This window comes from Lissotriton helveticus, chromosome 6 (assembly GCF_964261635.1).
Source record: "Lissotriton helveticus chromosome 6, aLisHel1.1, whole genome shotgun sequence".
NCBI lineage: Eukaryota > Metazoa > Chordata > Amphibia > Caudata > Salamandridae > Lissotriton > Lissotriton helveticus.
In genome coordinates, this window is record NC_136067.1 from 772207941 (window position 1) to 772228232 (window position 20292).

Below are 20292 nucleotides of genomic sequence, written 5' to 3' on the forward strand. Positions count from 1 at the left end.
GTGAAGCTTGTCAGCACCTTAATCCTAAGTCACGGCGGGAGCGCCGGATGAAATTGCTGTCGGCCTGCTTGTCCAGGTCGGTGTCATCCCAGCGTCCGTCCCCTACCTTGGAAAGCAAGGAGCCGCCGGTTCCGTCTGCAACATCGTCACTCGCCACGGCCCCAAGGGCGTTGTTCGCTGGCTGGTAGGTTCTTCAGCTTGTCTCCGAGGCCTTGTCCTCCCTCAGCGGTGGGCGCCGGCTCCCTTAGGGACGTGCGCCCCCGCCTGTCACCTTCCTACCTGCAGTTTCCCGGCTTAGGGGCGACTAGGGCCCAAATGACAGCCTCTGCAGGCTTCTTTGGCCCCTCCCCCACCTCCTGAGACGGCCGCGGATCCCTTGCCTCGCGCGTGGACTTCCGCGGCTTCAGGTCGTAGGAGGATGTTGTTGTCAAGGTGTAGTCCTTCGGGGCTCCCCTCTTTGGCACCTGGCGTCCCTGCCTCACCGCAAATCCTTACGGGCTCCCTGTGGTGTCGCAGGAGATCGCCGGGACTTCGGGCTTGCCCCCGAGTCCCCCATCGGTCCTCTGAGCAGGCGGCTGCCTCACCAGAGGCTGGAGCCTTTCTCCCCGGCTCAGGTGGAGTCACGGGTGGAGGCTGGGACCTGGGGTGCTTTCCCAAGTACCTCTCTGTCCTCAACGTGGGCGGCTGCCCCGCCTGAGGCCGAACCGGCACCTTTTCGGCGGCGCTCCTTCGCCGTACCGGTATCGACCCCACCCCATTCTCCTGGGGAGCATGTGGTGTCAGAGGTCGATCCGGTGCCGCAAATACTCATTCGAGCGCTGTTCGACATTGATCAGGCGCCTGTGGCGGACTCCACGGAGCCATGCCGGCATCAGGTTCTTGATTCGTCTCCTGAGGTTCCTTTCTCTCCTGAGGTCTGTCATCTGTTGGTGTCTTCCTCCCCGGAGACAGGGTGCCTCATTGTTGCCTTTTCACCGGCATCTTCCAGAGAGCGCTCCTCGTCGTACCCATGGCCTAAATCCTCGAATCCTTCTTTCCGTGGCTCACGGCTGGCTTTTCCACCGGTCTCGCCACCTTCCCCTAGGCCCCCAGGTTCCCCATTCATCTGTGGAACCCCCACTATTCCAGGGCTGGCCACTTCCCCCTGGACTTGGGGATGGACGCTCAGTCTGCAGCCGTCGCCCACTGAGGAATAACTTTCTCCTCCGCGATGCGCTACTGAGGCCAGTGTTGCCTTTGTTCGGGCTATTTCCACAGCCACTAGTATTCTGCGGATGGGTGAACTTCTCACTCCATTTCATACGGATAACCGTTTTGGAAGTTCTCCACCAGTGCTCTGGTGGACGGGAGCTGTTCCTTACTTTTGAAGCATCACTCCATAAATTCTCTTCTGGGGGCTTGGGGTCTCCCTGCCATGGGTGATCCGGTGCCTCAGCCCCTCCTGCATCACCACCGTCCGGCTCCAAACAACCCGGTCTGCCTTTCCTTCCACCCTTCTACTCAAGGTTTTCTTCTACTGACGGCTTTTCCGTCCTTGCCTGTGGTGTTGTTTCCTTTGTCTCGGGACGCCCGGTGGCTGGATTAATGGGCGCATAAAGTTTTCACATCTTCCAGTGCTGCCTTGTCAACACTTTGTGTATTGGCTAGGGCTACTTCCAGCCTGTGGGACTCTGTGGAGTTCCTTCTTTCTAACGTCTCCCATGAGGGTGCCCGTGCTGATCTGCGGGGCCATGTGTTGTATGGTAGAGAGTTGGGCGCGTTTATTTGTCGTGCGACCTTGTATGTTGCCGATGCTCTCGGCCGTGCTATGGCCACTTCTGTGACTCTCCGTTGCCATGCTTGGCTATGTGATACTGTTTTTCCTGAAAATATTAGTGAGCGTCTGGTTGACTTGCCCTTTGACGGGGTCCTTCTGTTTAACACTCATGCGGACTCCGCCATTCAGGGTCTTCTTGCAGGGCTCCATCCCCCTCCTCCTCCTCAGTAGGCTGGTTTGTTGATCCTCCGGGACTTTGTGGGAGGTGCTATCCCATTTGCTCCTGGAATGGTGTTTGGAGTGACCGTTACACTTTCTGTGTGGTGTGCTGTGCCCTCGGGGTCCCTTGGTTGGCCCCTCTCTTCTGTTGGCTGCTGGTTCAGCCCTTGTTTGGCAAGAGCATACCTTTTGGCTGATTACTAAGCTTTCTGTGGTTTCTGCCGCAGGTTTTATGGTTTTGTTCTCTGATGCAGGATTTTCTTCCCTAAGAGTGGTTCCCATAATTTCTTTGGGACGTGTCCTACCCTAAGTGGGGTACCTGTAGCTATTGTATAGCTTTATCTTTTGCTGGGAGGGTGTGGACACCCCTTTGCAGGTTCCTCGCCCGTCCTGGTGTTGCTGTATTCCGCTGGTGTGGCTTCTTGGTCGTGGCTTTGCCGTCTACGGTGTTGTGCTGCAGTGTTTTTGCCCTTTTTGTCCGTCGTTTGGCTTGGCCCTCTGTCTGGTATTCCAGATTGGATTCTTTCCTGTATTGACGGCTTGGTCCATCTTACTTGTTTCTCCTCTTAGTTTCCGGCTGGTCCTACTTCTGCGTGGTTCGGCTCTATTCGGAGCGGTCTCCTTCTAGGAGTCGTTCGGGATTTTGTTTTCTGGCCATGCCCTTGTTTTGAGCCTGGCGTAGTTTGGGCGTTCTGTTTGGTGGCGCTTGTCAGCGGCCAGCAGCGTCTGCCTGCTCCGCTGCCAGGGTCCTTTGCGTGGGCCCTGGTGCTCCAGCTTCTTGTTCTGCTGGAGCCTTGTGAGACTATTATTTTTTCCGCGCCTGCCCTGTTCACTGAGGCCCCGTTCTGTCCTGGCTGTGTACTTCAAGGTTGCATTGGCTGATTCGACCATCCTAGGTGAGCCTTGTCATTATGGTAGGGAGTCCCAGTTGGTCCCCTCCTATATTCCACTGTCTTCATTACCCCGGCTCACCCCAGCACCGGCTTACCCACTGGAGGATACTATGGCTCCTAACAACTCTAAAAATGAGCCCTTAGATAGGCCACCGTCATTGGCTGTGTCCTCTCCATTTGCACTTACCCATTCCATCAACCATTCCTCCTTAGAGGTATCACTGTTAAAGATTGTAAGCTGGAATGTGGCAGGGCTTGCTCGCAACCTCGATAACCCGGAATGGAATGCGTTCTTAGAGCCTTTTAACATCTGCATTCTGCAAGAAACCTGGTCTCAGGAACCTAAACATAGGGTAGGGTTCACAACCTACTTTGTCCCAGCTCACCAGCAAAGCGGATCTAAGGGTCGCCCATCTGGCGGCCTCTTGATATGGGTCAGTATTGCTCTGGGCCTAAAGGTGAGTCATAGGCCCACCCAATCTCCTGACCTACAGAGGATTTCAATTCATTGTGATGGGGGAAGGATGCTAGAGGTTTTTAATCTGTACTTGAGAGGTGCTAGAAATGGGTCATCCAGCTTGCCATCAACAGGCCTAAGTAAAGATCTAGCTGCTTGCAATATTAACTCCTACGTCCTCCTTGCAGGCGACTTTAACTGTTGCTTTGAACCACTGGCAAGGGAGGACATTTTGGATTCTTTCGATGAGGACACTAAAAGAGGAATACCGATTTTGACTCTCGACCCAATTCCAAAATGGACGCAAAGTGCGATAGACATCACTGCACTTTGCATGGAACACAACTTGCGCTCAACGAATGGTCGATCCAAATCGGATCCTGGGGGTGCCCACACATATAATAGGACGGGCCATACCTCCAGAATAGATTTTATCATGTTGAACTATAATCTCTGGCCTCTTCACCATGACATGGAGGTCATCACGTCTTCCGACAGCGACCACAACCCCCTCTCCCTAACCTGGTCTTCCCCGTGGCAGATGAAGAACCAGGTCAAGCCTTCCCACATCTGGAAATCATCCCATAACATTGTACCAACGAACTGTGGCAGACGATTGAAGTGGGCTAAAGTTAAAGAAGACGAGGCTAGACTGATGCAAGCTGGGACCATCTTGTCTGTGGTGGTATCCCGGCTTGACACTTTATGCCCACCGAACACTAAAGTGCTACCATTATTCATGTTATGTTATGTTATGTTATGTTAATTAAAATTTATTAAGCGCGCATACGCCCAAAGGCTTCTTGGCGCTGGAAAGAGATAAAAAACATAACAAGGATAAAACAACGAAAGTCTCTATTTCAAATATGCCTGTGTGAATAGATGCGTTTTAAATGCCTTTCTAAAGGCAAGAAACTCCTTGCACTGCCTGAGAACTGGCGGCAAAGAATTCCACAGGGTTGCTGCTAAAAAATGAAAGCTGCTACCTCCCTGTCGTTTCTTCTTAAAGCGAGGTACCTCGAGTAGGTCTTTGTGGGCTGACCTCAAGCTACGTGAAGGAACGTATCTGCCAATCAGCTGTTTGATAAAGGAAGGGCCCTTCCCTTGCAAAGCCTTAAAAATAATACAGCCAGCTTTAAATTCAGCTCTTTGAGCCACAGGAAGCCAATGCAAGGTCTCCAAGCCTGATTTGATCGAGACCCATTTGGGAACATTACAAATCAGTCTCGCGGCTTGGTTCTGCAGGTACTGCAGTCTTCTAAGTTGGCCTATAGGTAGGCCTAAATAGAGACTGTTAGAAAAATCAATATGGGAGAGGATTAGAGCCATGACCACCTGGATTAGGGCAGAGTGGGTAAGGAGGTGTGCAATTTTCCTGATTTTTCTCAATTGGAAAAAACCAGAGGACACCACCGTACCGATCTGAGATTTTAAAGAAAGGTCCTCGCTAAGAGTAACCCCCAGGCTCTTTACTGTTTGTGATTTCTTTGGGGGAAGGCCCATGTCCGTGGGCCAGAAATTGGGGCTCCAGCCAATTTCACTCTTGCCGGGCAAAATCAGCTCGGTTTTCCCCGGATTTAATTTTAGATGGTTTAAAGACATCCAGTTCTGGATCAGAGTCATGGTTGATTGAAAATCCTCCACAGCATTTGGGGAATTGAGTGTAAAAACTAGCTGCAGATCGTCTGCATAGTTATATACAGTGACTTTGTGTTTACTCAGAGCAAAAAGAAGGGGCCGCATATACAAATTAAATAATAAGGGGGAGAGGGAAGAGCCTTGAGGGACCCCGCAGAAGGAATTAAGTTTAGGAGCTGAAAAAGATCCTAGACAGACAGACTGGGTGCGTTCAAATAAGAACGATTTCAACCAAGCCAAAGCAGAGTCTCTAAGGCCTGCCTGTTCGACACGGTTGACCAGAATGGAATAGTCAACCGTGTCGAATGCGGCAGACAGGTCGAGGAGCACAAGGGCTTGGTGAAGATTATTGTCAGCATTGGACCTCAAGATGTTCTGGACAGCCAGTATGACTGCCTCAGTAGAATGGCCAGGCCGAAATCCCGCTTGGTTGGGTTGCAAATAGCCCGATTCTTCCACAAAATTTGAGAGGCAGTTGGTAACATGGGCCTCCAGCATTTTGGACAAAAAGGGCAGCAGGGATATAGGCCGGTAATTCGTGAGGTCCGATGGATCCACACCAGGTTTCTTCGTAAGGGGTATCAATAAAGCCTGCTTAAAACTGCTAGGAACCGTCCCTGAGATGAGCGAGTTGTTTAGCAGGGACAGCATACTATTAGGAATGGCACGACCAATTTCCTTCATGATTTGAGGGGGACAGACGTCCATAGGGGAGCCCGATTTGACTCTAGCTAATAGCTCTGAAAAGACTTTCAAGTCCATAAGGGGAAAAGAGTGTAAAGTTAGGGGGTTTAAAAAAATGTCATCCACAGGGGCACACATTGGAAGAGTGGAGATGTGCTGTTTGATCAGTAAAATCTTTTCATTAAAGAAATCATTCAGGGAATTGCATAAAGCTTGTGTAGGAACAACCGGAGGAGAAGTTCTTTCATCGTTACAGAGGTCGTTCACTATCCTGAAGATCTCCTTTGACTTATTGGTAGAATTTAAAATTTTAGATGAAAAATAGGCAGTTTTTTGAGTTAGTAATATTTTTTGGTAAGCCTTTCTTGCTAGGCAATAAGTAGCCCTGGCTAGGGGGCAGTACTGAGAGCGCCATGCCCTTTCCTGTTGCCTCACTTCCAGTTTTAGTTTTTTTAGCTGAGGAGTAAACCATTTATGTGCATCCTTGCTCCTAGCACTGCAAAGGCGAGTAGGTGGAGCATAAATATTAATCGCGGAGGAAAGCCATTCTTTAAGCCGAGAATCAGCCTCCTCCACGTTAGTGCTCTCCAGGGGAAGAGAGGCATTTAGAAAATTTAAAAACATGGGCATATCCATGGAAGTCCATTTCCTAATAGTCCTACAGGTTTGTAGCTTAAATTGAGTGTTCTTTTCTAGTTGGAAAGAAAAGCTTATGCAGTGATGATCAGACCAGCTGCAGGGTTTTATAGCTATTGAAGAGATAGGTAAATTCAACGACCAAATTTGGTCGAGGCTATGACCTTTCTGATGGGTCTCAATATCGATAAATTGTATCAAATTGAGATCGTCAAGAAGTTCCTTTGTCTCAGCAGCTTGTGGGTCTGACACTGTGTTATCAAACCAGAGGTTTAAGTCGCCAACCAAAAGGAGTTTGGAATGGTTGGTGACCAAAGGAGCCAATGACTCAGCTAAGGTAGAAGGGAATGTAGCCATATATTGCGGAGGACGGTACATTAGCACCAGTACAAGTGTTCCATTGGGGGTATCCAATTTAGCAACTAAGTTTTCTGTATTGGACAGAGGCAGAGATGACAGTTGTCTAAGTTGGTGTTTTTTGTTAACAATGATAGCTACTCCTCCCCCAGCTTTCCCTCCCGGACGAATGGCAGACAGAATGTAAAAGTCCGCTGGTAACGCTGCTAAGATGTCCGGCAGTGAGTCCGGGGTAAGCCAGGTTTCGGATAATAGCAACATGTCAAGATGTGAATCCGCTAATAACAGGAAAATATCCGTTTGATGTTTGATCATGGAACGAGTATTTAAGTATTTACACTTAAATGTACAAGTAGTGCTGGGTGGGGTAGTGAGCATCGCGTATTTAGGAACAGAGTCGGCTATCGACGTGACAGAGTTGCTAATGCCTAAACTGGCAGTTCGTTTAGCCGTGCTGTGGGGAATGGGAGGACACATCGATGTTGTTGGCCGTAGCGCTAATAAATCAGCAGATGTGTATATGTAGGAGCAGGCGGAATCCCCAGCCCCTAGTCCCGGACGCTCGCGGACGAGCGCAGACGAGCTTGACTCTAGCGCGACTCCGGCGCGCCTACGTCGCGCCCGCTGCGCTCGTCCGCTGCGCTCCCTCCAGCACATTGCGTTTTATGTGAAGGAGCCTTGAGCAGCTGGACCGCTGCCTCAGGTCCCTGTGCTCTCGGACTCCTCCCAATATGGCGCCCGCTCTCACCACCAGACCAGCACCAGTCGCTGCGGTAAATGAGCCGCCCTCCACTCAATCGGCATGGGAGCCGCGGTGGACCGGAGCAGAGGAGCTACTGAGTAAGGTAGGGAAGGCTGCGCTGTTAATCAGCTGCGCTGCAAGCTTTAAGCGGAGCAGTAATAATTACAACAGCCTATGGGAAATTTCGCTGTTAAAATAACCGTTTTAAATCACAGTTAGCCAAATAAAACTTTTAAAATGATGCAAACGAACACAGAAGCAAAATAAAACGTGAGAGTCTCCAAGTATGCCCTTGTGCGCTTCTCTTTCAAATGGCGCCGGGATGCTGCCACCAACCCGGAATCCATAGAGACCGTAGTATCCTTGAGTGATTTGTTTGTTATTCCTCAACCCAAGGCCAGGTCTGTAGCTAATGGTGCCAACAAAGCTAGAGCTAAATGGTATTCCTCCAAATGTAGAGCTGCTAGGGGGGGATCTCATCACTGCAGTAAAGAATAGGGATCCAGTCATTATCAAATCCGCAAGGAAATTCTATAAAAAAACGGTGACTGAGGCCAAGGAGAATTATGAATATTATTTTTGGTGTGAGTTAACTGAGGCAAGTAAAAGGAAGGACTCGAAGGGTTTTTGGGATCTTTTAAGAGCAAGGGACAAGCCCATTGACCAGCAGATAACCTGCAACATTCCCGGTGACGTTTGGTTTGCTCACTTTTCCAAACTATACTCTGAGACTCAGGGGATATCCCTTGCATGCCCGGGCCCGGGCCTCTTGAACAGCCCAACAGTCTTCTCCCCTGTCATCGTTGACCCCTTCACTAACCAGGAAGTTGAAAGGGCAATTGGTGGTATTGCTTCTAACAAGGCACCGGGCCCCGATGGAATCCCAGGCGACCTTTTGAAGTCCCATCCAGCAGTATGGAGCAGATTAATTGCTTCACTGCTAAACGAGGTCTTGATGGGAGGCTCCTTTCCTGACTCTTGGAGGGGCGCTGAAGTTGTGCCAATATTTAAGAAAGGCAGCAGGGACGATCCAGCCAACTACCGTCCCATCAGTTTGCTGGATTCAACCCAAAAGGTGGCAGGCAAGGTGGTTCTGGGTAGGATTCTGCAGTGGGTTGACGAGGGAAAAATTCTGTCTGATTTTCAGGCAGGATTCAGATCAGGGACAGGCACCATCGAGCAGACATTCCTTCTCCTAATGATATATTGGAAGGTGGTGGTACTGGGAGGGGGCAGTTTGTACCTAGTCTTTATAGACTTGCGTACTGCCTTCGACCTGGTCCCACGGGCACTACTTTGGAATGTCCTCGATGGACTAGGCCTACCACCCTACTTGCTGCTTTTGCTCAGAAAATTCCACGAAGACAATTTCGCCCAGATCAGATGGGGTGTCCAGGGAGAAAAAACATCTCGTATCCCAGTAGACAGGGGTGTCCGCCAGGGGTGTGTGCTTGCCCCCACTCTGTTTTCTCTTTATGTAAACGGAGTGGTGGAGCATCTCTTGGAACATCCAGCAGATGCACCCACCCTGGCGGGCAGAAAAGTTCCAACTCTCCTGTTTGCGGACGACACCCTTCTGATATCCAAAACACCTGCGGGCATTCAGAAATTGCTCACAAGTTTTAAATCTTTTTGTGACTCTAGGGGATTGGCAATAAATATAGGCAAGACTAAATTCCTTGTCCTTAACCCTCCTAAGAAATCCGTTACCCCTCCTGCCTTAGACTCTATCCCCCTTGAAAGAGTCAGGGAATTTGATTACCTCGGAATACGGCTCTGTGATACCATGAGCTGGAAGGCACACCACCAAAAGGTATTCCTGACTCACAAAAGGGCCACAGGAGCCTTGCTTAAGGAACAGCGAGCCTCATCCTTAAAACCAATCGGGGCATTGATAGATATCTACAGAGCGCGGGTTGTGAGTACCGCCCTGTATGGGGCTGAACTGTGGGGCTTACAGAAAGTTGATACCCTGGCCCACCTTGAAAATAATTTCCACAAGGATTTGATGAGGTTGCCCCATAGTACTCCTACAATCCCACTACTGTTAGATACAGGCACTCGCCCAATCTGTGAGCAAGCTAATTTACGACCTTTGCTTCTCTGGTCCCGGATCTGGAACGTCCCCGAATTGTGTAGCTACGCTGACGCCCTAAAAGACCTTCTGTCGCTTCCAGGTTGCAGTAAGATACCCTGGTTTAGGGAAGTCAAACGCCTGCTTTATGAGCTGGATTTGGGTGACGCCTGGGTCAACAAAACCGCACCCCCCAAGCAGTTCCTGAAGAGGGTGTATTGGCTATGGGTACACAATAAGAGAATACACAATTCCAACCATTGCAAATCTGTTGCCAAGTTCTTGTTGGTCAAAGAGATCCCCTATAGGGAACCCTATCTGGACCTGATTCATAATTCTGGAGACAGATCACTGTATTTTAAATTTAGAGTGGGTGTCCTCCCCCTAGGCTCGTTTACCTCTACCTGGAAACCTCCACTTCAAACGCTTCCACATTGCCCGTTCTGTGCTTCAAGGGTTGAGTCCATCGCCCACTTACTGTTTGAGTGTAAGGCTTATGCAGCACCTAGATCGAAATGGCTAAAACCATTGTGTAGGAGCCTAGGAACAAGATCACACTCAGAAGCCCTACGCATACTATGCTCAGATGCCCGCCCATTTTTTGCATGTTGTATGGCAAAATTTTTAGGTTGGGCCTGGCGTATAAGAACCTCAAGGAAGCTGCTGCTTCAGTAAAGTGCCCCTTGATGAACTATATTCCGTATGGGTGTTCAAATGTTAATGCTACCCTTATTTGCGCATCTCGCTCTTATTGCTTTTATTGCTTTTATTATCAAACCTGAAGGTATTTTATATTATGTAAATTGTATTGTTTTATTTGATGCTTTGTATTGCTTTTAGGATATGTACTGTATCGAAATAAAGCTTACTTACTTCAATCTGTGATAGGTTTGGCTGCCTTCTTCACTGTATGTGTTTTTTAGATGGAGGCCTTTGTCTTCGTTTCTACCTCTTCTCCTTGGAGTCTTGGGATAGTCCTCTTCCCCGGTACTCCTCTGCCCTGCCTATACCTCTGGGGCTTCTGGCAGGGATCTCTAGTACATTGACTGGGCTTGGGGGTGCACTGGCCCCTGTGAGAAGTTGGTCTGGCATACGCTGTCCAATAATCGGTATACGCCTGCACACATTTGTGGCATGGTGCACAGCAAAGGCTGTGGATCCACTCTCTGCCCCTCTTTCTGAGGTTCTCCTCTTTCTTCTTTCTCTTGCCCAGGAGTGCTCTGCTCTGGGCACTATCAAGGGCTATCAAGGCCATTTCAGCCTTTTTAAGGCTACCTGATCAGCCCGCTCTTTTCAAGTCCCCGGTTGTAAATAGGTTCTTATAGGGCATCACTCATATGTTTCCTCCTGTTCCTTTCGTGATGCCTCAGTGGGACTTGAACCTTGTTCTTACTTATTTGATGTGCGCTCCTTTCGAGCCACTTCACAATTGCCCTCTTCGTCTTCTTACTCTTAAGACTGAATTCCTGGTTGCTATCACCTCTGTCAGGAGAGTGAGTGAGCTCCAGGATCTTTCTTCTAAGCCTCCTTTCTTTTCTGTCCATCCGGACAAGGTTGTGTTGAGAACGCGTCCCTCTTTCCTGCCCAAGGTAGTCACAGCCTTCCTCATCGGGCAGTCCATCACCTTGCCCACCTTCTTTCCGCCTCCGCATCCCTTGAAAGAGGAAGAGAGGCTCCACCGCCAGGACCCAAAATGTGCACTGTCCTTCTATCTTGATCGCACACGCCAGTTCCGGGTGGATGACCAACTCTTTGTTGGTTACGTGGGCGCTAAGAAGGGACGGGCGGTGCACAAATGGACCATCTCTTGGTGGGTCGTGTTGTGCATCAAGGCATGCTACTCTATGGCTAAAAAGGAGCCTCGTGTTGGGCTGAGGGCCCATTCCACTCTGGCCACGGCGGCTACTACTGCCCTGGGTCGGGGAGTCCCCTTGCAGGACATCTGTCAGGCAGCTACGTGGGCCTCGCTGCACACGTTCGCTAGACACTACTTCCTGGACAGCCAAGTCCGGAGAGATGGCTTTTTCGGCCGTTCCGTTCTGCTGGACTTTCTGGTGTGATTAGTGGTTCGCAGACCCACCACCGGGGTTGGTATTGCTGGGGTATCTATTCTAAGGTAAGGAATCTAATACTAACCTGTTTCTTTCAGATGCACAAGTTACTTACCTTCGGTAACGATATATCTGTAAGAAACAGTAGTTAGTATTAGATTCCTTACCGCCCCACCCATCCTCCCCGTTCTGTGAACCAATATCTAGGGTTAAGGTCATCCCTTTGAGGGCCCTAGTTTCATGGCACCAGTGTTGGTTTTTATCATGGCTCTGCGTTTCTGGCGCGGAAAAGCTGTGTATAAGAACTGACGTCAGTGCGCGAGGGCGGCGTCTTAAGTACTCCGACGTCATCACGGCGCCGACGACGGATGCGGAGCCGCAGACAATGCCTACTGACGCGCAGGGGTACTTCTACGCAAAACTTTCCGGATCCAGTCTGACGTCTGAGGATATTGTAAGGTAAGGAATCTAATACTAACTACTGTTTCTTACAGATATATCGTTACTGAAGGTAAGTAACTTGTGCTTCAACATTAAAGTTTGTGTGTGTCTAGTATATATGATATTGAATATAAATGGTAAGAATGTTGTGCGCCTGTGAAAGTCTCTGTAGTAAATGTTTGTTCATTCTGTTCTCCAATGTAATTAATAGTTTTTTATGACATATTGAATAATCAGATAATATTATTGCATTAATAAATATTTTGTATTTTTCTATAATAACCTTGTTTTGATTGTCACTATTATGTTTCCCCTAATTAGGTCATAGGGGCTTGTTAAGTATGAAGTAGTCCTATAATGTTTACATGACTGTATTTTCCCTGCCTAGGTGTACTTCCCACTAGTTTCAGGGGTCCCCTTCTTTTGCGACACATTACAACACCTTACATGGAAAGTAACTTTTCTGGTGGCTATTACATCAGCACGCAGAGTGAGTGAAATCCAAGGAACCGTATACTGTTTTCCATCACAATAGGGTGGTTATGAGAACTCACCCGTCTTTCCTACCCAAAGTTGTGTCTGACTTCCATATCAATCAGAACATTTCTCTCCCCTCTACTTTTCCAAATCCTGCTACACCAGTAAAAAAGGTCTCTTCACTCATTAGACCTCAAGAGGGTTCTCAAACTCTATTTGGAGGGAACAAAATCCATTAGAAAGGCTGATCAATTGTTTGTAAACTATGGCTCTGTTACAACAGGCTTTCCAGCCTCCAAACGATCCATTTCAAGGTGGATAGTGTCCTGTATTAAATTGGCTTACCAATTAGCGAATAAACCTCTGTGAGCCTCCCCTAAAGCTCACTTTACTAGGGGATAGGCTGCTACAATAGCTTTCTTACACATTGTACCAGTGGCCGAGATTTGCAAAGCTGCAACTTGGAAATCGGTTCATACGTTTACTAGGCATTACTGTCTGGATTCTGACACCAGAGCAGATACCTAAGTAGGCCAAGCATCCTTGAGAAATATGTTCCAATGCTAGCTTAATTGGAGTCTTTGTAATGGTCTTTTTTTAACAATGTATCTTTATTGTACACTTGTCACTTGCCCGCAGGATGAGGGGATGGGCTTGCTATTCTATTCATGTGCTTATGACTATTGATGAGGATCCCCTGGAAGAGAAGGATAAGTTACTTACCTGTAATCCTAGTTCTCTTCCAGGGGTATCCCCATCAAAGTCATAAGCAACCCACCCGCCTCCTTGGGCAAGTGATTGAGATACGTCATCTTTGTGCCCTGGCCTTCGGGTCTCCACAAAGAACAACTGACCTACTGTCACCCCAGAGGCATGATGGGAAGCTAGGGGTCATGACTGCCTTAAAGGCACGGTGCCAGTTTATTCCGTGTTTTTCTGTGGGTTAGCATTTCAGCTTTCTACGCTGATGTTTCTACTATGCAGCCTATGTGCTGGCATTGTTCTTTCATTCCTCTTTGCAGGATTATGATTTCTGCTGTACATTAAAGCTGTTTTCAAATGTGTTTCTTTCTCCCTGATTTATTGGAATTATATTTAGGTGCAAGGGACATTCTTACAACATTGCTCAGCGTTTCTAGTATATGGGATGTTTTATATATTTATATATTTACGGAGTCCCCACCCATAGGCGGGAATATTCATGTGCTTATGATTTTGATGAGTATTCCCCTGGAAGAGAACTAGGATTACAGGTAAGTAACTTATCCTTTCTGGATCTAGTCTTCTGTGTGGGGATATTCACATGGTGAGGGATCTGCTGTTAGAGTATCCACCAGAAAGAGCTATTTTATGGCTGACAGTCAGTCAGTCGAATAAAGATTATTTGATGATGATTTGAGCGTTTGTCAAATTATTATACCCATTTCATTTGTAATTTAAAAAGTGGTTGTTTGAGGCCCTGATTGGCAAAAATAGTACAGTAGTATATAAAATGTTACGATTGAAGTTTAGTTATGGAGCTGTTCTTTTAGTTGTGCATTTAATATGGCTAACAAACCTACTTAGCCTAACGTGCATTCTTCGTTGGCATTCTAGGACTTTGCAGATATCACATCTGACCCCAGTTTAGAAGAAATGGACACAAATGATGGCATCTTTGAAACCAAAGCAGCAGCCAATGAGACACCCCTCCTCTCCCAGGGTTCAATGCTAACTGTGATGCAGATCCATCAGCAGTTGTGTCTGAGCTCTGCTAGAGCCTTCTGGTACCAACAGAGCACACCACTCCACCAGGCGAAATATTACTTCAGTACTTTCCTTTCCTGTTACCAAACAAGTTCAGCTGTGATTGCACACTTCTATCCCATGATGGGTATGTATGCTTGTTATGTACAGATCAACAACAAAGAAGTTCAACTGTTTGCTTTGTTTTCTCTGTAACCTGAACACTGTATTTGTTAGGGATTGTAAGCTTCACCGTTTATTTTTTCTCTGTCATGGTCTGTTGTGTAGCTATACTAGCAATAATTTCTTGGAAAAATACTAGTGACCTTGTTTAATTACAACTATATCTAGTTACATTTGTTTTTGTAATTGTGGCTAGACTCATCTGTATTTTTGTCTATCACTGCTTCTGAAGACTGTTGTAATCAAGAAAGCTGGCATATTTACCTGTTGTCATGGTTCTCCTGCTCTGATTCTGAGCTCTGGCTCCACCTCTGTAGCAACAGCATACTGAAGTTTCTGTAGCCAAATAGGGGCCATCCAAGCACACCCATGTACAATCCAGAGCTCTCCTTTTCGCTTGCCAGTGTTTTATTCAGAACATTTTCTCATACCTCTCTAATTGAAGTGCACTTATAGGGAGGTCTCCTTCAAAAAACTTTATGGTTCAATCACTGTTGGGATTGTAATGGGCAAATGTCTATTTCGGACCTACTTGATGTCTGTCCTTGGTGCTTGCATTCTTAGCACAACACAAGGTCATGCGACAAATGCGGTCTCAAGCGTCCCTAGGCCATAAAAAAAGAGTAAGACTAAACTTTTTATCGACTGCGACGAGCAAAGTTCAAGATCTCGTTCCCCTTTCAGGTCATCTCCTTTTTGCAAGTCTTTGAAGAAAAACAATGAAAGTACAAGAAGAGAAGGCATGGAGAGTCTTCACCTAACCAGTGTTCCCTGTCTAAAACTAAGTTACCTGAATGTTCTACATCCCCTGTGATGCTGTCATTCCATTCGCAGCTGGTGGAGTGAACTCGTCTCTTTGAGCCTTTACCCCTGGGTCCATATTGGCTCCTCAGCTTTCAGTGACCTTTCCAATGCCACCTCCTACCTTCCTGAATTTCTAGATAAGGGAAGTCGACCCAACATTTTTTATGCATGCCATAATGGAGATGTGAGACCTTTCGAGACTCAATTTGGATTTACTCCAGGGGGCCCTCTCTCAGCACTGTTAGTCCCTTCTATTCCACATAGAACATCCCCTACACCGTTGGGAAGCTTCCAAATGCATAGATCTTTGCCTGTTTTTGTTCCCTTGATTCCAGTGCCATCTCCAACACCACCTGTTCGGACAGGGCCAGTTCCCCCTACCAATCTGCTGTCAAAAAACAAAAGCACTCCTACAGAGATCCCTCTGAGAGAGCTCAATGAACTGTGGAGGAGGAAAGGTCCAAGGAGTAACAATGGGGCAGTACTCTTCATTGTTAATAGCAAACAATGTATGACATATTTGGCTCAGACTCTGATAAATGTAAAATGCCTGAGGCTGCCCAACATGATCCGTTTGATAGTAGCAAGGCAGCCAATCTGATCCCGCCTCATCTTCGGAACTCCTTACAAATGGCTAGTGGATTGGATGCCTCCTGATGTAGAAATGGACTGTCCATCAGAGCCTGCTCCCCTTGAAGTGATTTATTTTACGTGCAAAAACGGACCTGCCCTCGATAGTAAGCAAGCCCAGCATCAACCAAGTTCCTGCAGCCTTCAGCCTGCACCTCTGACCTGACTGAATGCGAAAGGCCCACATCTGCCCAGGCGGTGAATCACTCGATCCCTAGACCCCTGAGTATCCAGCTTTCATGAGCCCCCAAATACTTGGGCATAAATGCCTCCATGTTCAAAACAAAAACCTAGGCTCCTTTCCAATAGCTCATCCAGAAAGGAAGTCAGTGAATCTGGAGGTGCTTGGTTACAAGACAGCCTGGTACTCTTTACTTTCTATGTGCCTTGTTTGTTGGGAAGGTGTACGCATATCTTAGGACATGCTGTAGATGGTGCTACCAAACTTTCTCACCCACCTTAAATACCACTATGCATAGATGGGTTGGAACGGGCAGGATGCCAACCTGACAGAATATCGAAGCTGACCTGGACATATCTGATTCTGTAGCTACATCAATGAGTTCCACTGTGGTCCTCAGAAGGCATACTTCACTCTGATTGACCAGCTTCTCCAGGGATTCCCGAGCAGCTGTCAGAGACATGCCTTTGGACTGAGTGATGTTTTTAGGGTTAAGGCAAATGCTGCATTTGAGAGGTTTTAAGTTGGGCAACGTGGCTACCCCATCTTAGGGCCTACAGTGTCTGGCAAAAGACTACTGCCAGCTTTGCAAATCAGATGATCTCGAAAGGAGTCAGCTTTTGTCTGTGCCAGCCATTTCAGCTCACCATTAACAGAACCAGTTCCTCAGGCAACACAGGGGCAGAACTAAAGGCAGTGGGCGTCCGATCCAGCAACCCTCCTCTTCATTTGAACAGCCACTTTTTATTTTTTTATTTTTTAGAGCATTTACAGCTTGTGGAAGAACAGGTGCCCTCCTTTCTGTAGACCTGGCAGCCATAACTTAGGACCAATGGTTTCTTAAGATTGTTGAAAAAGGAATAGGCCATACAGACCACTTCCTACATTTCCCCCGCAGTCACGTGAGTTAAAAGGCCATTTCCGAATGCTGTAGCAGAAGGGGGCTGCCCTGTTGCTCAATGGAGTAGTGGAGTTGTCAAAGAAGGAAATTGAGTACTGGGGCTGTTGTGGTTTCCCCAGGTTCCCAAGAAGGGTGTCGGTCTTGCTTCAATTCTAGACCTCAGGCTCTTGAATTTTTACTTTGGCAAGGAAAAGTTAAAGATGTTGTCTCTGGCTGACGTTCTTCTGGTGCGGTAAGATGCAGATGGGTCTGTGTCCCTTGACTTGTAGGACCCTTATTTTCATTTACCCTAATCATGCAATCTCTCAGGAGGTATCACCTTTTCATGAAAGGATTCACTCTCACTAACACACAGTCCTCCCTTTTCAGACTAAAATTTGCACCTTTAGTCTTCACAAAGCTGATAGAAAGTGGTTGTGGCCAATGTCAGGAGGTTAGAGATCTCAATATTACTGTTCTTGGGCGACTGGCTGCTTAACGCCAGTTCTCTGCAGATGATGTCACATAACTCACAGGCAACAACATCCATGCTGTTCATCTTGGCCTTTTTCTTTAACCTGCCCAGGTTTCACCTAGAAACCTATAACCGCTCACATTCATAGAGACATTCCTGGACTTGATATTGCTTCAAGTCTTCCCTCATCCTCAGAGGATCAGATACATTGAGCTGTTTTGGGAGGTAGTGGTGCCTCTGAAGGCAACTTTTCTAGCATGGCGAACATCTGGAGGACACCATCAGGATCTCCTGTGACACTGCAGTGGGCTTGATCTGGTTGTCTGCAAATGTACACCTCTCTCAGAAGATGTCCGTTATCCCTCCCCTCCTTCCTCTCACCCTCACCACCACCAGCCTTTGTAACTCTGGAAACAGATGTATCCACAATTAGGGTGGTGCTCATCTAGAGATCAGAGGCTTGTGGTCTCCAGAAGTTCTGCACATCAGTCTGCTCAAACTGAAGGCAGTGTGTAAGGAAATACCTCTTTTTGTGTGGTCACCCCCAAGGTTTTGGACCGGTGATGCTGAGTTTTCAACTCTGAAAGTACACTGAGGCCTACTAACCAGACCTAGGTGTCAGTGCCCTAACCTTAAAGTATCAATATTTGATTGGCTTATACTCAGTTGGCATAAGCTAACTTAACTGTAAGTCCCTAGCATATGGTACCCAGGGCCTGTAAGTTAGAGAGCCACTCCAGGGCCTGCAGCACTGATTGTGCTACATTGGATGTGAATGCTACCCTGGATGTGACGAGGTAAAACATGCCTACTAATCTTCAACACAGACTGGAAGGGCAGTTTTCAAACTAACTCCACTTTGCCATCTAAAGTAATGGCAAAACCAAGTCCTCCCTTTTTATTGTATGCAAATCATCCCTAAAGTAGCCATAGTGAGCTCTAAGGCAGGGTGCTTTATATTACAAAAGTTCAATATGTATTTTACATGTTGCAGTGTTAAAGACTCACCATTGTAGTTTTTACTGTTGAAAAGGCAAGTAGCCATATTCGCAAGTGCAGAGTTGCAGGCTGCCGTGGCAGCCCCTCTAAATTCAGACTGGGACTACTAAAGTTGATAGTGTAAGATATCAAAAAACTGTCTTATGTTCAGCCTGACATGATGCTCAAGTCGAAATCAATGTAACTTGTTGCAGTGTGAAACTTTTACAAATGTATTTTAAAAATCCCTAATGCCTGTCCGCTTTTGTACATGTGATCTGCCCCTGTGCTGGCTTTCTGCCTTCCTAGGGTGACATGCAAATGACTCCCAGGAAAGAAGACAATAGCAGCCAGCGGGAGAGAGGAAGCCACACAGGTGTTGGCCCAAAAAGCAAGCTTCAAGGGAGGAGCTGCTCCATTGTTCAGGCTGACATGCTGGCACTAGGTACATGAGAGGGGAACCAGTTGCCAAATTAACTTCCCAATGGCATGTAGCCGCCTTGGTAGCCACACCTCTGTGTTGGGCTAAGGAGCTCCACACTCCATGGACAGGATGGTGTATCCTGGGATAGACAGATACCACACTTTGCAATAAGTGGTCATCAGGTGGGAGGGAACATAGTAGCCCATTGGCTGCTCTGAAGTTGACTGCTCTTGCTGAACCTGGGTGGCTAGCAAAGCAGAAGGGACTGCCCCTGCTGTCTACCACAGCCTTGGGTAATTTTCCATCACTTCAAAAATTACCTACAGTCTCCCTTGGAGTGAAGAAGTTACTCCCCTGCAGTCTGCTGGCATCGAAGAACAGAGTCTGGTCCACCGTCTTACAGCTCCCTGGACTGACTGGTGCCGCAGATGACCAGGAAGCGTGCCAATGTTCTGGAGGGTCAGATTTGTCTCCCCACTGATTGTGAAGTCACAAGGACACCAGGAGCCATGCAGCACGAATACTCGTGGTTCCGGACGCCCTCCACCAAACACCAATAGCGAGAGTCCAATCCAGATTCTCATTGTACCACGACCAAGCAGCCATCGAGGGACGTCTGAATCTCTGAGACCTACTTCGTGATTGGCCCAACTGTCCTGATTTTCCCCTGCCAGCTGTTTGTCCCTAACCGCGAGGATCATATTTGTGCATTCAGCCCACCTAACCGAACTATTCTGCACACGGGCCACCCTGTGCCCCCTTGCTCCAAGACCCCTTGCGACCCACACCCCCATTTGGGAACACTCACACTTGTCCCTAAATTCCCCTGTGCAGCCCGATTCCAGGTGTTCCCCTGCTCTGTAGAACACAGCTACCAACCGCATCCCGGCTGAACCTTTGCAGTTCCGTAAGAACTGCTGGTAGCACTTTGGACCTTGGCCCACCTCAATTCAAAACCCAGTTGAACCACCTGAAACCGACTATACTTACCACTATGCATATGACTTTTCTTCCCATAGGATTGCATTATGCTTAAAGGCACACAACTTTGAAACTTTGAAAAGTTTAATTACCTGTATAAATTGATAACCAAAACAGTACTTATTTTTTAAACAAACTTCTTGGTTTTACAACATATATTAAAAAAAGTGTTCTTTCTAATTTAGTCTCTGATTTATTCTTTTAGTGTGTCTCATTTATTGCCTCTGTGAGTACAACAAATGCTTAGCAAAACCCGAACTGCTCGCTCCCACTACCACAAAAGAGAGCGTTAGTACTGTCTACTTTAGCCTCTGTAAACCAATTGTGGATCCCTGGACTCTCAACACAGTGTACTTCTTTTTAGTGCACTATATAGAGAGCCAGCTTCCTAAAATGAGGCAGGCAGTATTGTTGTTATTTTTCTTTCTTTTTTTTCTTTTTTAGTGTGTTAACACCAATTGTTTGTGAATGTCACAACCATGACAACACCCTTTTTTACCGGGCTGTGGCCACTACTTTGATTTGCCCTTAAAAATGAAATGGCAGATGGTGAACTTCATTAAAATCTGTAGCTAAAACACTTCTCAGAGAGTAGTGCTGGCCCGT

At 47.4% G+C, this 20292-nt stretch overlaps 1 protein-coding gene across 1 annotated transcript in view; it reads left to right on the forward strand.

The window, feature by feature from the left end:
- Nucleotides 1-20292, forward strand: part of MDN1 (midasin AAA ATPase 1) — a 2221312-nt gene that overhangs the window by 1456715 nt on the left and 744305 nt on the right. Inside the window, exon 65 of the mRNA XM_078648266.1 lies at nt 14022-14298. Within this exon, the coding sequence (XP_078504392.1) occupies nt 14022-14298 (277 nt within the window). The remainder of the gene's footprint in view (nt 1-14021; nt 14299-20292) is intronic.